We start from the raw sequence: 15,952 nt of genomic DNA on the forward strand, positions 1-15,952 counted from the left end.
CTCAAAATAAATGTTTAGGCAAGGTTTTCACATATGCTTGTGACCTATTTTAACAGCATTCCAATTACAATACTTAACATAATAAGCTGAGAAATACAGAACACTAAGTAGCCTAAAGGCGTGGTCACACGAGCACCGAACCGACGTAGGATCGGTTCGGAGGCTGGTTCGGTTCGTGGTACATGTCACACGGCCACCAAAGTAACTTCGCTTCCTAGATACCATACGTATAGAGACAGGACACGGTTTCATTAGTAGTTTTTATGTATTTGAGTTAAATATTTCTATTGTAAACAAAAAAACTTTGAAGAACAATTATAAATTATAATTACACAGCAGATTTATCGGACGATCGTTCAGCTGCTCAAAATAAATCACTCGATACAAAGATTTTGCCAGCCCTTCCCATCAACATAATTATATTTTTTTATTAACATACGAATGTTTTTCTATGCTGAGTACATAACAAACCAAAACAGTCTTTATCATAGTACTGTGGTTTTACATAAATAAATCAGTCAACGATACTTCATCAGGATGAATAGGACACATTACTTATATTCTACACGAAAGAAAATCACAACCATTCTCTTACATTTATGCAAAACTTAAGTGCAACATCTTACATTTATGCAACACAATCAGAAGTCTGGGTGAGCCTTGTCATAAATTGCTTCATGTGGTTTATTTAACGAAATAAAAGTATCGTCCCATTTCTTTTTTAACATTACTCACACGAACGTAAGTAGAAATGTGACGCGTGCTTGCTAGAATTCTAGCATTTTAACCAGCCAATAAGAGCGAGGGTTCGGCACGAAATTTCGAGCAGGACCGAAAAGGTTCGTTTCGGCCAGAAATGTCCTCGGCCGAACTTTTTAGAGCTGAAAGCGGCATCGTTTTGCGTCATTTAGTTCGGTTCGGCACTCGTGTGACCACCCCTTTAGGCTATATAACAACAGTCTATGAGCTATATAACAACAGTCTATGAGCTATATAACAACAGTCTATGAGCTATATAACAACAGACTATGAGCTATATACCAACAGTGTATGAATGATATATGACTGTGTAAAACCTATACAGTGATAGCACATGACCTATATAAATACAGCCTATGACATATAAAACGACAGCTTACAATCTGAAGGCAAAGTTGCACTATGCACATAAGATAAAATTACGCTTGGAATACCACTTTTCGTTCAAAGGACTATGGAAAATTTATTTTGAGTAAATGTTTATGGAACAGATAAAAATTTTATTTCGTAATGTTTCTTTCAAAATTAATAAGTTGAAGGATTTAGTGCAGATCAATGACAAATGTAGAATGCTTACTAATGCAATTAGAATACTAATACTAATTAGAATGCAGCCAACTAGAACTCAGATAACAAACCTAGCGCGAGTAGTGTTATTACATTACTGTTGTCTGTCTAATGTTTGTACAGAACTTCGTGTAAGCTCACCAAATAAGACTCGAGCAAATAAATTCCACAGCAGATTTATTCTCATGTATAAACTGCTAGTAAGAACTCTACACTATAAAAACACTGGTAATTAACTAGAAACTAACCCTAGCGGCATAAGATGCCGCCTTTTCTGTTTCCTCACTGTCTTCAAGGTCATCATCGGTATCCTCACAATTGCACATTAGAGAGAAAACAACATCGAGAATAGGTTGGATAAGTTGCATCTTGAGCAAAGCCCTTTTTTTCATGGACACCAGCCAGCTGATGCCTTCCAATGCCTTCACTCTCACTGCATTGCCTGCTGCGTCTGTTGCCGCTACCTAAAAGTAAATAAGTGAATATACAATAAATCAAAGGGTTTTAAAAATTAGAGAATTAGTTCTTTATTATTATATTATTATACATTTAAACACCAGCAGACTCGAAAGATCAGGTCAAAAAAGGTTTCAAACTATTTAGAGCATCGAGTTACACACTATTGTTTACAGAATTACTAAATTGCCATAGAAACGCATGTTATTTTAGAATGTTTTACACATCCATCTAGAATAAAAAACGTCTAAAGAGGTTCTCTTCAAACTTTCGAAGTAGAATTTAAAAAACTTCTGATTTAAGTCAAAGCTAAAGTTAGAATTTGGTCTGCCAGTTGCGTAATGGTGTGATGCAATGTTCCCAACTATGCATTTCACCACAGCCTGTGCTATACTTCATATGAGAGCATAAAGAAAAAAAAGGATCATTTTTTGATTTCAAAGGCAAATAAAAATGGAAGCTTCCACTTGTGCAGTTTATTTAAAACTTCAACAAGTACCATGAACCATAATGCAAGAATGACTAGTGATAAACTTTGGTAGTTGTGATAAACATGGTGGGGTAGACGGTGATTCACTAGTCAAGCGCACTTATGAAATTCAGTTTCAATAACAAAGCATCGTAATGTTTTCAATAGCAAAGTAATGTTTTTGGTAATAGTAATAGTTTTTTTATGAGTTCTATGCTGATACTGTCAATTATATATCTTCATGAAGAGTGAATGTCTACAAATTCTATTAATTATATATCTTCCTAGGGAGCGAATATCTAGAATTTTTATTAGTTATTTATCTTTGTATAGAATGAATAGATTTATATCAATTAACTTTATTAGTTTTATCAATTACTAGTAGTAAAGTATTTCTTTAATTTTTCTATGCGAATTCAATGCTTTCTCGACAACAATCCATTAATGCATTCATTAAAGACAATCATCCTGAAGCTATACGAAGGCAGATTCTTGAGTGTCAAATTGGAGAGATCATGACGCATTTATATACAAAATGAAAGTTCTAAGAATGCCAGCTGAGCATTGAAACGTTTGAAGTGGGTCTGCTTTTTAACATTAAATAAGCCGTAGGTATCGCGCGGAGCCCTAGCAATCCGCTCTTATAAATTGACTCTCACACGAGAATTTAATGGCACGGAATACTACTCTTGTTATACTAAACAGTATTTCACTATTGCTGAAGGTGTTTGATTAGCGCAGTTAGTAGAGTGGCAGTCTACCAAACCAAATGCCGTGAGATCAAAACCAGTGCAAAGTGATCTTTTGTGAAGCATGTTAATTACCATATGGGCAAGTTTTAAGCAAATTACAAAATGAGTTTTAAAATATAGTAGATTAATAAAATTAGTAAAAATCACTATTGGCTGAAAGTCAATCAAATTTGTTACTGATATCAGACTTCTTATAGCAGCTGAAATCGTAATGCAGCTGTGTGTAAATGGTTTTCGATGAATGCTAATGAATTAATTATGATAGTGTTCTGGAATGGGTATTAAAGGTGAGAAGCAATTGTTGTTGCGAGTTGTTGCTATAAACCACTTACGATGGTAAATGCTATTATACTAGGCAGTAAATGCTTGCTATGCAGCTTTTAAAGAAAAGGATGGTGTGATCCACCCTCTGACAGCGAATAAGATAGAAAAGTAATATAAATGTATACATTATTAGTAGTTCTTTGAGTTATTTGGCTATACATAAAGCATGCCCACAATAAATATATTTTGCAACAAAACTACAAAGTCGCTTTTTTCATAACTACTCTCATAGAATATGTAGATTTTTGTGATACTTTTTAACCTGTCAGCAAATACATAGTACATTATTACTGCAGTGCTACAATTACTTTACCATCTTGGTCTATCAAAATGCTGAAATTTATTGGTCAGAGAGTGCAAGTGTTAAATACAAAGGCAACAAGAAAGTATACACAACGGAAGAGAACGCTGGATGACACCAGATCGATTGAAGGAGCCGCTTTTGTCATATTGTAAAGAAAAAAACAAAGAAGGTAGATTTGTTAATTTGTAGCAGCATTTAAACTTTTGCTGCTTAGCTAAACGACTACCCATGCTTCCAAGGAATGCTAATAGGCAGCCATAACAATCCCTAAGAGTCAGAGGGAGTCAAAATATTCTAGCAATCTGCAGAGAAAATAATGATGTGAGTCTAGGGGGGGGTATTAGATAAAAACATACTCACAGTTAAAAAGAAGGCTACAACTGTCTTGACGTGAGGGTGTAGAATGGGTACCTCGCAGTTTACGAGTATGTCGAATATGCTCATAGCCTCGCACGCCTTCTCCTGTTACAAAGTTGGCTAATTAGAGATTTGTCTGCTCATGACAATGATAGTACACAAATGAACCTTTGCCATGGCTAATTTAACAATACCTGCTAATTGAGGTAACTCATGATGTCTGTACATATCTAAGGACTCAGACCGCTAGCTGTAAATGTTTAACCGAAAGTTCTTTTAAATAAAAATTTTAGGCTAGAGTTGTTCCCTCTATATGATTTCAATAGAATTCACTTGTAGATGAATTGGTGTCAACTTTCTTCAAGCTAACAATTTAAAGTAGATGATATTGGTCTGTAAGTACACCAACGATTGGAAGCCAAAATAAGCAGATATATAGTTCAATCAGTGTCTGAAAAATGCACTGTCTAGAGTTTTACAGTCCATAATAGAGATTAGCTCTTGGCCATCTTGCAAGGGTCCGAGTATATTTTTCACAAATAAACGAATGGCTAAAACAGGTACAGATTGCAGAAGATTGAAAAACCACTTTATAACACAAAATTGATGTCCAATGGCAGAGGCCCAAGCAAATCAACCCCGCTTTCTGTAGATGTATCGATGCACCTTAGCATCATTTTTCATACACATGAGAATAATGTGAGGATAATGCAGCCTGAGATCAGCTACACTGTAGTTAGTTAACATTTATAACACACGTGGGCAGCATTTTCTGAAAGTAGGGAGGGGAATCGTTCATAACAATCAAATGCAAACAGACTGATCCATCGGGCTAGCCATTTATAGCAGCAAAATATCAAGACTTTATCATGGAGCTGCAATGAAAGATTGGGGTAGCAGCAGAGCACTGCTATGATTCGATTATCACGGCTATAACTGAGAGGCGGAGAGAGTGTTATTAACCTGAGCAATGGTGATAAATTTAGTAAGATTCAAGGCTAACATACATAATGGCCAGCTGCCACCGAATACTACCAGGTTCCTAGTAATGTTTACAACTCAGTTATTTGGGCTATTCATATCAGTTACTTATGTAGCCACTGACTACTCATTGGCTGACCTCAGAGTTCGCATGCAAATATCGCAGCAATAAGCAGATGCAGGAGACAGAGATTTATCTATGTAGCAGACACTCTGTAGAAGGATATTAGATACATCTGCTTAGCTACAACGACGTGAAGGTTCATATTATTTACCAAAGTAACTAAAATAAGCATATTTAGTTAACCTCTGAAGAGAAGAGAATGCTATGTTTTACCTCATCTTCACTCGCCAGAGTCTGTATCACTTCAAGGATGCGAGGAACCAAATCGGAGAACTGCTTCTGCAAGTAGCGAACAGGCCACAAATAAACAGAGATAACTAGCTTTCTCTACATAAGCTGCTTCAGGCTTGCATGCAGTTTATTTCTTGGCGATATAACTTCTCAGCTTCCACCCGAATGCTAGTGTGAGCAATCTCTCAAAGATCAAATGTGTCTGCTTAGCTTACAGTAAGCAGAGGCTGTGCCTGTTTTAGTAGAGCATTGTTGTACAAACAATGGCTCTGCGATCTTTGCTGGACATGTCTGAATCCAGTGGAAAAGGGAACCACGATGACTTGCACTCTGCCGGGTTTCAGAGAGCAATTTAAGGACGAATGTCAATCTTGTCACCAGCAGTAGCCTTTTGGCAATTGAACCCAACCTGTTATTTGCAGGTCAATTGAACCCAACCTGTTGTTTGGAGGTCAATTGAACCCAACCTGTTATTGGCAGGTCAATTGAACCCAACCTGTTGTTTGCAGGTCAATTGAACCCAACCTGTTATTTGCAGGTCAATTGAACCCAACCTGTTGTTTGCAGGTCAATTGAACCCAATCTGTTATTTGCAGGTCAATTGAACCCAACCTGTTGTTTGCAGGTCAATTGAACCCAACCTGTTGTTTGCAGGTCAATTGAACCCAACTTGTTGTTTGCAGGTCAATTGAACCCAACTTGTTGTTTGCAGGTCAATTGAACCCAACCTGTTGTTTGCAGGTCAACTGATCCCAACCTGTTATTTGCAGGTCAGTTGAATCCAGCCTGTTGTTTGCAGGTCAATTGAACCCAACCTGTTGTTTGCAGGTCAATTGAACCCAACCTGTTGTTTGCAGGTCAATTGAACTGAACCCAACCTGTTGTTTGCAGGTCAGTTGAACCCAACCTGTTGTTTGCAGGTCAAGTGTTCTAGACCACACAGCCATGACTGCTCTCATGCTCTGAATGCAAGAGAGTAACATAAATAGTGCCGGTATTTACTAGTCATTAATACACGTCATCATGTTTCAAATAAAGTAGATTACGTTATCCAGTTTAAAATCATGTCTAACCAACCACCTTTATCTGCTGTTATTTTAGCTATATGAATGATGGATTGCATTTCACCATGAAATAAAGGTGCTAATTACGTGTAGCATGAAGAATGGACAAGTTATTTATACCCAGTACCAGAACAACATTTACCATAAAACTTCTAATTGAACGCCATGGCGCTCTACTGTTCAACCCTTCTTCTATAGTGGCGTTTAAATAGAGGCTGGCGTTGTATTTTTCAAATAGCTTGTCATAATTTTGGGAAGAGAAATTTAGCCCTTTTACAGGTCAAGCGAATGTCACCTATATTTTCCCTCTTTCCGGTGGAGTGTATTTAACATTTTTTGGATGCAATAAATCTGCTAACTTACCTCTAACTTGTCAAAGATCTCTCAATAAAAGTGCATCGAGAAACCGAGAAATATCTCTACCAGCTGATATCTATTGCTTGCAATTGACCAGCAATGACATGTCTGTGTCCGTCTTTGCAATTTGCTAGCATTTTAAATTTTTATTTCATTCTAAATTTAAAGACATTTTTATTTTATATCTATATTTAACATTGTTAAATAAAAACGCATTGCACTCTTTGATATGGTTGCTAGTTTGCAGCCAGAACTAGCTTTCTGTGTGCAATAGAAGTAGAGTTATGAGCATCGATCCACCGTAAGGAGTGTTAAGACATCCGCAAGGATGCTATTAAATAAGATGCTATAAATCAGCATATTTATAAATTATACAATAATAATCTATCAAATGATACAAATTTGTATTTATAAATAATTGACATAAACGAATCATATTTATATTATATGCAGAAACAAAAATTAAAGTTTTCAAAACAAATATTTCCATCGTTTGCTCGGATAGCTGCATTTTGATTGTTGCTTTTGATGGAACAAACATCTTCTAGTTGTCCAATACCTTCCACAATATGTTCTAGCCTCAACTCTTGTTCTGCACTGCTGAACTAGTCGATATTAACGTCTAAAAAATTTTTAGCAGGGCAAAACTTTCACGCGCTGCATTTAGCAATAATGCAACCCATAAAAGTTTGTTGAGTAAACATAACCCTAGGTCCAATACTTGTGAACGGGTTTTATACGCATGTCCTTCGAAGTATTAGAACCGCGTTAAACAAGATTTATTAAACCAGATTTCTCAGACTGAGACAGTTAGTAGTTACTTCTATGGTGTTGCTTTCAAAGTTCCATTTACCATCGTAAATTCCAACCGTTTTTATATACATGTACTTCAAAGTGTCAGGATTGCGTTAAACAAGGAGCCACTATTAACCTGAAACAGTAATTATTTCTATAGCTTTGCTTTAAAAGTTCATCTAACATCGTAACTTTGAGCCATTTTTTATATGTAAGCTTCGAAGTAGTTTTCTACTTAGAAATAAAAATACCGCGTAAAACAGAGAGCTATCACTAGCCTGAGCCCGTATTGATTATCTCTATGATGTTGCTTTCAAAGTTTTAACGAAAAAAAGCAACACGCTTCGGAATTGGACAACGAGAGAACTAATTGTTATTGATATATACGAGTCATTATTAATACGATTTTGCGAACACTTTTTTACTGATCAGTTGATATTATGGGCTCCTAAAGATCAGAGATTGTCAATTGGTGGTCAAATAGGGGTGGCGTTCAATTAGAGGGTGGTGCTCTATTTTTCAACACTTCTTCCATAGTGGCGGGCAAATAGAGGTAGCGTTCAAATAGAGGTGGCATTCAATAGAGGTTTTATGGTATACAAATAAATTTCAGAATAAGCTCGACATATTGACAACTACTCTCGAAAAGTTATCTAGTTTTTATATACTGATTAGTACAACCAAAGCTTGAATGAACAGGGAAAAGGTATTGTAACTGCTGACGATTTTCAGATTGCTTGCCATAGAGATGCATAGTTAAGAAGCAAGAATGAAGTGTAGCTACATTCATCAGTTTATAGCAGCGATTCACTTACCATTTCACTAGAAGAGACCTCATCCACAAGATTACTCAGCACTCTAAAATGAAACGGATAAAAATGGGTCAGACGGACCAGCTAATACATCCGTACACAAAAGCACAGACAATAGAGCATGCCGGCTGAAACAGCTGTCAGCTACCTAGCGTGTCATACTTACAGTATCGCGTAGTATGAGACGGTAAGGCTGGAGTCATGGAGGATGTGCTCACAAATGTTCAGTACTGTTCCTAGCATGGGTTGAAGCTGCACAGGTGCCTCTGCTGACACCGTTTTCAGTACAGCCATGGCAATCTGCAATCAGAGAAAGAGATAATATACAGACAAGAAACTGTCATTACAAAGGAGATTCCTTTATCAAGCTTTCACACCGCGTCAATTTTTTGTTGTACTATGACAGCTATGTTCAGATGAAGCACCATAGCAAGTGCTCACAAGTGGCACCATAGCAATGCTCACATGTGACACCACAGCAATGCTCCCATGTGACACCACAGCAATGCTCACATGTGACAACACAACAATCCTTATATGAGGCACCACAACAATGCTCTTAGGCAGCACCATAGCCATGCTGACACGTGGCAAGACCGACAGAATTACTCTTCTATAGTGATACTAAAGTAACAATAAATAACATTCACAAAAATGCAATTTCAAAGAATATAGACTGTAATCAAACCGCACAAATTAGACTGAGAAATGACAAGCATTCCATAGACAGTCAGTTCAACCCTCATAAGAACAGAAGACCACATGGCGATGCTGCAGACTATAACAAAAACAAGGTTGGAGAGTACTAAACCTTCACACAGACAACAAAATCATACTAATAGAAGTCCAATCAGACAGCAATAGTGATGATGATATGAACTGTTTTTAACACTGCAGACCTCATCAGCTCTCAATTGGTCAACTATGCAGCTTTTCGTGTATCTACCATATATATGTAACTGCTTCACCATCATGATACCAAAAGGCCAATGACTTGTTTCAAGGCGCTATTCAAAAGGATTTAATCAAATGAGGAATGTGGATGGTTTTCAGCATGTTATTAATGTATGCATGCATGTACTCTAACCTTTTAAAAGAGATGTAACAGCAGTTCAGCTTACACATTTTGTGAACAAAGTTACAGGACAGGCAGCTTTACTGGACATCAAGAATAATTTCCTGATGAAACATTGTAACCAACCCATTTGCACATGAGCAGTAGCATACAAGCCAACAGATACTATAATAGTCATGCAGCTGATGATCAATGTTTTTTGTTCTCGAAGGCATTTGAACAACTTTGTTTAAGATAGTTGAACATATGTTACAAAACCAATTCTTATTACTTATATAATTGCTGATGCACTCTAATTCCACCCAACTCCTTGCTGCAGATGCAGAATTGCACGCTGCAGTTTATCAATATTAACGACATTATTGATGTCCTTGAGGTCATTTGAGGACATCCAAAGTGTTGTTTGCATCAATGAAGTCATCTTCTGAAATGATTATTGCAGTCTCAATAGCCAATGAGCCGAAAATCCTCGCATCAAACACGCTTTCTTTTTTATCTCTACGCGAAATTATGTGAAATGGAACAAAAAATGTTGAAGTTAATAACGTTAGATTGAAGTCATTTAAAGCAATTTATCATTGTATGGGAAAGGACCAAACAAAACTATACGAGTGAGCTATGTGTTCAAGATATCGGTAGGATAAGTTAGCAATGTTTGACTGTTTGTTGCGCGTTAACAAATTTTATTATTATATCTATTGTTATTATTATCACCATTGTTATTATAATCACTATTATTAGCACTATTGTTATTATCACTATTGTTGTTATTATCAATATTATTAGCACTAGTGTTATTATCATCACTATTGTTGTTATTATCACTATTATTAGCACTATTGTTATTATCATCACTATTGTTGTTATTATCAATATTATTAGCACTAGTGTTATTATCATCACTATTGTTGTTATTATCACTATTATTAGCACTATTGTTATTATTATCACTATTATTATTATTATCACTATTGTTGTTATTATCACTATTATTATCACTATTATTATTATTATTATCACTATTGTTGTTATTATCACTATTATTATCACTATTATTATTATCACTATTGTTGTTATTATCACTATTATTATCACTATTATTATTATTATCACTATTGTTGTTATTATCACTATTATTATCACTATTATTATTATCACTATTGTTGTTATTATCACTATTATTATCACTATTATTATTATCACTATTGTTGTTATTATCACTATTATTATCAATATTGTTATTCTCTAAGAGATTTTAAAGCATCCATTCTGACACAAATACATCTACGATCTCAGCTATATGAGACAAGTTCTCACACTCTCTCCATTTGGTACTCAAACTGCTATAAGGAGAGGGTAAAATGAGCGAGTAGTAGGTAGAGGAAGTTGATATGAGCTGATATCAACAAGATGGATAACAGCTTATTAACAAGTTCTCCGCTATCTACTGACCTGTCGGCTGCCTTCATTCTCACTCTTAATATTTCCTTCTAAGAAACTCAGGAGCTGAGGCCACTCATTGATGTCATCACAGTGATGGGCGATTGTCCCGATAAGCTGCGCCAATGAATTACGGACAGGGGATCTGTAGAAACACTTGGTGTAATAAGTTTGTTACATATACAATCAAACATGGATAACTCGAACTTCACGGGACCGAGCGAAAGTGTTCGAATTATCATAGCGTTCAAGTTATCAGAGCACTGTCACAGGTCCATGTATTTACTTATTTATTAGTAGATACATGTACATATACAAACTATAATATAAATCAAAAGCACAAATGGCTTGTTTCAAATTAAATCCTTCTAATGTAAAGTTTAAAACGTTTTTATCAAAAAGTATAGAGATTTTTCTATCACTTGAGATTGGTTTGTTGTTTGAGGTGATGTTATTGCCAGGACGTTTTTTAGATTGACATTGGCAAAACTTGATCGTTGTTGAAATGCTCAAAAGAAAAGACTTTTCTTTTGAGCGTTTGACCCACGATCAATTTTGCCGATTATTCTTCAAGTTTATGCAAAGATTACCACACTTTTCCTTGCTTCCGAAGGGCGATCGCGAAGCGGATGTTTGGTATAAATCAAATTTAACCAAACCTTTAGAAAAGTCGTTGACAAAAATATTTTGCCGATGGTGGTAATAACGACGCTTATGAATTACGAAAAGTTGAGGTTTACCTCTATGGCTTAGAATAAAGTGATTTTCTAAAGCGATAACAACCGTTTCGGTAGCCGTTGGGCAAAAAACTGTTCGAGTTAGCAGAATTGAGGTCGAGTTATCTAAAGCAATTTATCATTACGTGGGAACGGACCAAAGAAACCGATTGAGTTAACCATGTGTTCGAGCTATCCGAGGGCGAGTTATCCATGTTTGACTGTATGTGTGCAAGTAATCATAAACAGCTGTAACTCAGCCTACAAGGCGGCAAAAAATTATAACCTCTTCAGAAGCTCTTCAGAAGCGCACTTTGATCATCTATTGAAGCACCTATCAGCCTTCATTCTAATTTACTTGGAGGAAAAGAAACACCAGAGCTAGTCAATATTAACAGGCTGAAATATCAATAGCAGCCCCTGTTATCATATAATTAACACTGAGAAACAATGGCGGCTAGCAGTCTATATGGTACAGCGTCCATTCCGATACCTACATAGATGACATTCTTCACCAACACAATTAATATTGTGTTGGTGAAGAATATTAAAACAATATATTACCCTGTTGCTAACCAGAGTCTTCTATGTAGAACTACCTAATTTTAGACCAATTGATGCATTAGTTCTCTTGTAAATGACTAAAATATAAAAGTATATTTGGTTACGGACACAAAAAACAAACTATGATCTTGACATGTCATTTGATGACATATAAAAAGAATTGAGCATTATTGTTTACAAAATGAAAGGCCAAGTTTTCAAATGCTTAAAATTAAAACCATCACAAGCTATTTGTGAAGAGAATTTCTTTTGCTAGCAAATGTGTAGAAAATTTATGCAAGCCCGAATTCATATAGCACTAGATTTGACCTTGAAGGACACACTCCACACTTACACTGCTACAATATTGTACCATGTAGAAGTCTACAAACTCATTGAATGAGTGATATTATTAAAAATGATTAGAGAAGCAAATGTAGTGCTTTATATGGCTTAGGAATGATTTAGCTTATTCAAAAGGATAACTGAGACGTTTAGTTACCATTTTGAGCATTATTACTCAATACGCAAGATTCAAATGCATAAATTTCTTGGTTAACCGTTGTAAAGAGCAATGCACAATTCTTTTTATACCTCCTTAAAGGATAGCTGAAACTCTAGTTGTTTTTCGAGCTATGACCAAATATTCATGTAACTTATAGTCAGTTACCAAAAAAAGGACGCTTCAAATAACCTGAACTTTGGTGAGTCTACAAATGACTCTACTTGACACTATGTTCTTAACACCATGATTTTAACACCATGGTGCTAACATCATGGTGTTAACATCATGGTGTTAACACCATGATGTTAACACCATGATGTTAACACCATGATGTTAACACCATGATGTTAACACCATGATGTTAACACCATGATGTTAACACCATGTTGTTAACACAATGATGTTAACACCATGATGTCAACACCATGTTGTTAACACCATGGTGTTAAGTTTGCTTCGCCTGAACATGGCACAGGAGTACCTCCACAAGTAAGGAAATAGAGAACTACATGGATTTGTGCTTCACATGGAATTATATGAAAGTAACAACATCAGCAACTAAACAGAGAGATATTTAATACGAATACTTACTGTTGCTCCCCGGTTAGGACGTCAAATATACTTTCCTTTAATCTACAAACAAAGTAGAATAAACAAAGTTGAACTGTTAGAATGGCTTTTGAATAGTCATACCAGGGAGTTGAGTTTAACTATTAGCCAGGTGAAAAGAGCACTCGACAGACTATCACAAACTCGACGGATGCTTTGACTCACCAATACAGGCAGCCCGAAACTCACCCATTTCTCATCTCTTCAGATAAACTCATCCATTGACTTCGCTTTATTATCCGACGTCTTAGCAACACCGCACCGTACTGTCTCGCCTGAAACACTGTCCTAAGATAAGTTCAAGGTTCATACATTGTCACTAGCCTGTCTTGACAAACTGTCGTTTTTGCGGAGTTGTCTCCTGGCGAGCGAAGCGAGCAAAACAACAGCTTGTCACAATACGCACTGCGCCTGATGCATCAGCTGCACTGAAAGGGAATTGTTCTTTTCCATCTATGCGGTTTGGCTGCGGTGTTATGTCAGTTGCTCCATGAGTAATCATAAAGGAATTAGCCCAGAAATTTACAGTATGTAGAAAAAAATAAGATAAAAACGTTTAACCAGAGACCAGTCTCTGCGGGAAACTTTAGTAGAAAATAAGAACTTGAGCAACAACAGCAACTGAACATGTCGTTGTTTGTGCGCTTAGTCAGTTTTAGTTGTATTTTTGTATCAGTCAGTTTTATTAGTTCTTGTTGATTTTATTTTCAATTTAATTTATTCTTAAGTTTTACTAAAGTGTACCGCGGAAACTGGTCTCTGGTTAAACGGTTTCATCTTATTTTTTCTACATAAATTTTTGGGCTAAATCCGTTATGATTACCAATGGAGCGACCGACATAACATCACAGCCAAACCGCATGAACGGAAGAGAACAACTCCCTTTCAGTGCAGCTGATGAATCAGGTGCAGTGCGTATTGTGAGAAGCTGTTGTTTTGCTCGCTCCGCTCGACGGGAGACAACTCTGCAAAAACAAGTTTGTCAAGACAGGCTCACATTGTCACATGTATCGATGTTAACATAAATTTACTCACAACTCTGATATTTATATTTTAACAATGGCAACTATTACAATGTCAGAAGATAAAAGAGTCATTTGTCCATCTAGCAGAGATTATTGTCTGACATGTAGCTTGTATGCGATGACTGTTGATCCATCTAAAGCTGTATGTTAGCAAAAACTTCTACACAGTAATCTCACCCACAGTAATCTTTACCACAGTAATCTCTATCACAGTAATCTTGACCACAGTAATCTCTACCACAGTAATCCCTACCACAGTGATCCCTACCGCAGTAATCTCTACCACAGTAATCCCTACCACAGTAATCCCTACCACAGTAATCCCTACCACAGTAATCCCTACCACAGTAATCCCTACCACAGTAATCTCTACCACAGTAATCCCTACCACAATAATCCCTACCACAGTAATCCCTACCACAGTAATCCCTCTCCCAGTCCCTCTTTAGTATTTCTCGGGGTGAAAAATAATTCTCAAAAAAGTAAACAACTATATAAAAGTAAAATCCATAATTACTTTTTGACTCTGACTCGGTGAGATACCTCTGCAAACATTATTATGGTGGTAGTCACCGCGGTTTGCTGTTTTTCTTGTTGCGTTTTGTAGAGTATAGAAGGGCAGAGTGCTTGTGACACCCTTCGTTATGCCACATAAATGCCCTGAACTCTCTCAAAATTGTCTAATGAAACTAAGCATAAAAGAACGTGGACGATTAATGAAAATGTCACCTCATTAGATATGAGTTTATTAGTTTCTATGTTGCAGACTTTCCCTTATCGTACCGAGTGTAGAGTGCGAGTCTCGATTAGCTGCCAAAAATGATGTATTACTGTATGTACCAGCATGAAGCCAGGTTTTACAAAAATATGCAATGTACTTTATGCCTTTCAACAGCCATGCATGATGATCAGCCATGATAAAGCAAATTGGAGGCAAGAACTACAAACTATTTCCATGTTTGTTTATCAAAGTCTCTGGAATGCAACCCTAAAGGCAATACGCGTTAATCTAACAAAATTTTGGCCTGATTTATTTTGATATAAAGGATACTTGTGTTATTCCACTTCTTGTAAAGTTCAGTTTCTGTCGATTGATGCTCATTAATGATGAAGAATTGGATCTAATCAAACAGTCTGAATATAGTCAGTCATTATTCAGTCAAGTCAATATTTACTCAGTCTAAGACAAGACTATTGTAAAGTGAATTGTCAAGTTAATAAATTGCGAATTCTCAACAAGACAAGTGATTCTGTCATGAACAAGTTGAGACAGCGCTTGTATAACAATAAAATGTAGATTGCAACACAAACCTGAGAACTCTGGGAAGTACTTAGAACTGTGCAGAGCGAGGGTAGAAATTCTGGCGCTGAAGAAAGAGTCCGCAATTGCTCAGTTGCCTAAAATGACAGCAATAACAATGATGCTGGCAATACCTGACAAAAAATTTAGGTTGGAGGAAATATGAAAGACAAACTAAAGAATGAAAAATTGGGCAATATTGCACTCACTTAGTAACTGTCTTTAATGACATTATATAGTCATAAAATTTGTATTACTGTGTACACATATAAGACATCATTTACACACAAGTTCCACAGACTGAAATATCTGCTAAAACTTTGCAGGAGTTTGCAGTGAGCCTACTGCAAGCACCTAACAATGCTCTCAACTGCCTTTCTTCAAGGC

At 36.3% G+C, this 15,952-nt stretch overlaps 1 protein-coding gene across 1 annotated transcript in view; it reads right to left on the minus strand.

Moving 5' to 3' along the window:
* The window catches only part of LOC137386972 (importin-4-like), a 59,866-nt gene that overhangs the window by 35,722 nt on the left and 8,192 nt on the right, over nucleotides 1-15,952 (minus strand). Inside the window, exons 2-10 of the mRNA XM_068073222.1 lie at nucleotides 15,577-15,663; nucleotides 13,430-13,515; nucleotides 13,223-13,264; nucleotides 10,880-11,012; nucleotides 8,519-8,652; nucleotides 8,356-8,398; nucleotides 5,307-5,372; nucleotides 3,992-4,093; nucleotides 1,575-1,790 (exon numbers count right to left, since the gene is read on the minus strand). Of these exons, the coding sequence (XP_067929323.1) occupies nucleotides 1,575-1,790; nucleotides 3,992-4,093; nucleotides 5,307-5,372; nucleotides 8,356-8,398; nucleotides 8,519-8,652; nucleotides 10,880-11,012; nucleotides 13,223-13,264; nucleotides 13,430-13,515; nucleotides 15,577-15,663 (909 nt within the window). The remainder of the gene's footprint in view (nucleotides 1-1,574; nucleotides 1,791-3,991; nucleotides 4,094-5,306; nucleotides 5,373-8,355; nucleotides 8,399-8,518; nucleotides 8,653-10,879; nucleotides 11,013-13,222; nucleotides 13,265-13,429; nucleotides 13,516-15,576; nucleotides 15,664-15,952) is intronic.

The sequence above is a fragment of the Watersipora subatra genome, chromosome 2 (genome assembly GCF_963576615.1).
Source record: "Watersipora subatra chromosome 2, tzWatSuba1.1, whole genome shotgun sequence".
NCBI classification, from domain to species: Eukaryota; Metazoa; Bryozoa; class Gymnolaemata; order Cheilostomatida; family Watersiporidae; genus Watersipora; species Watersipora subatra.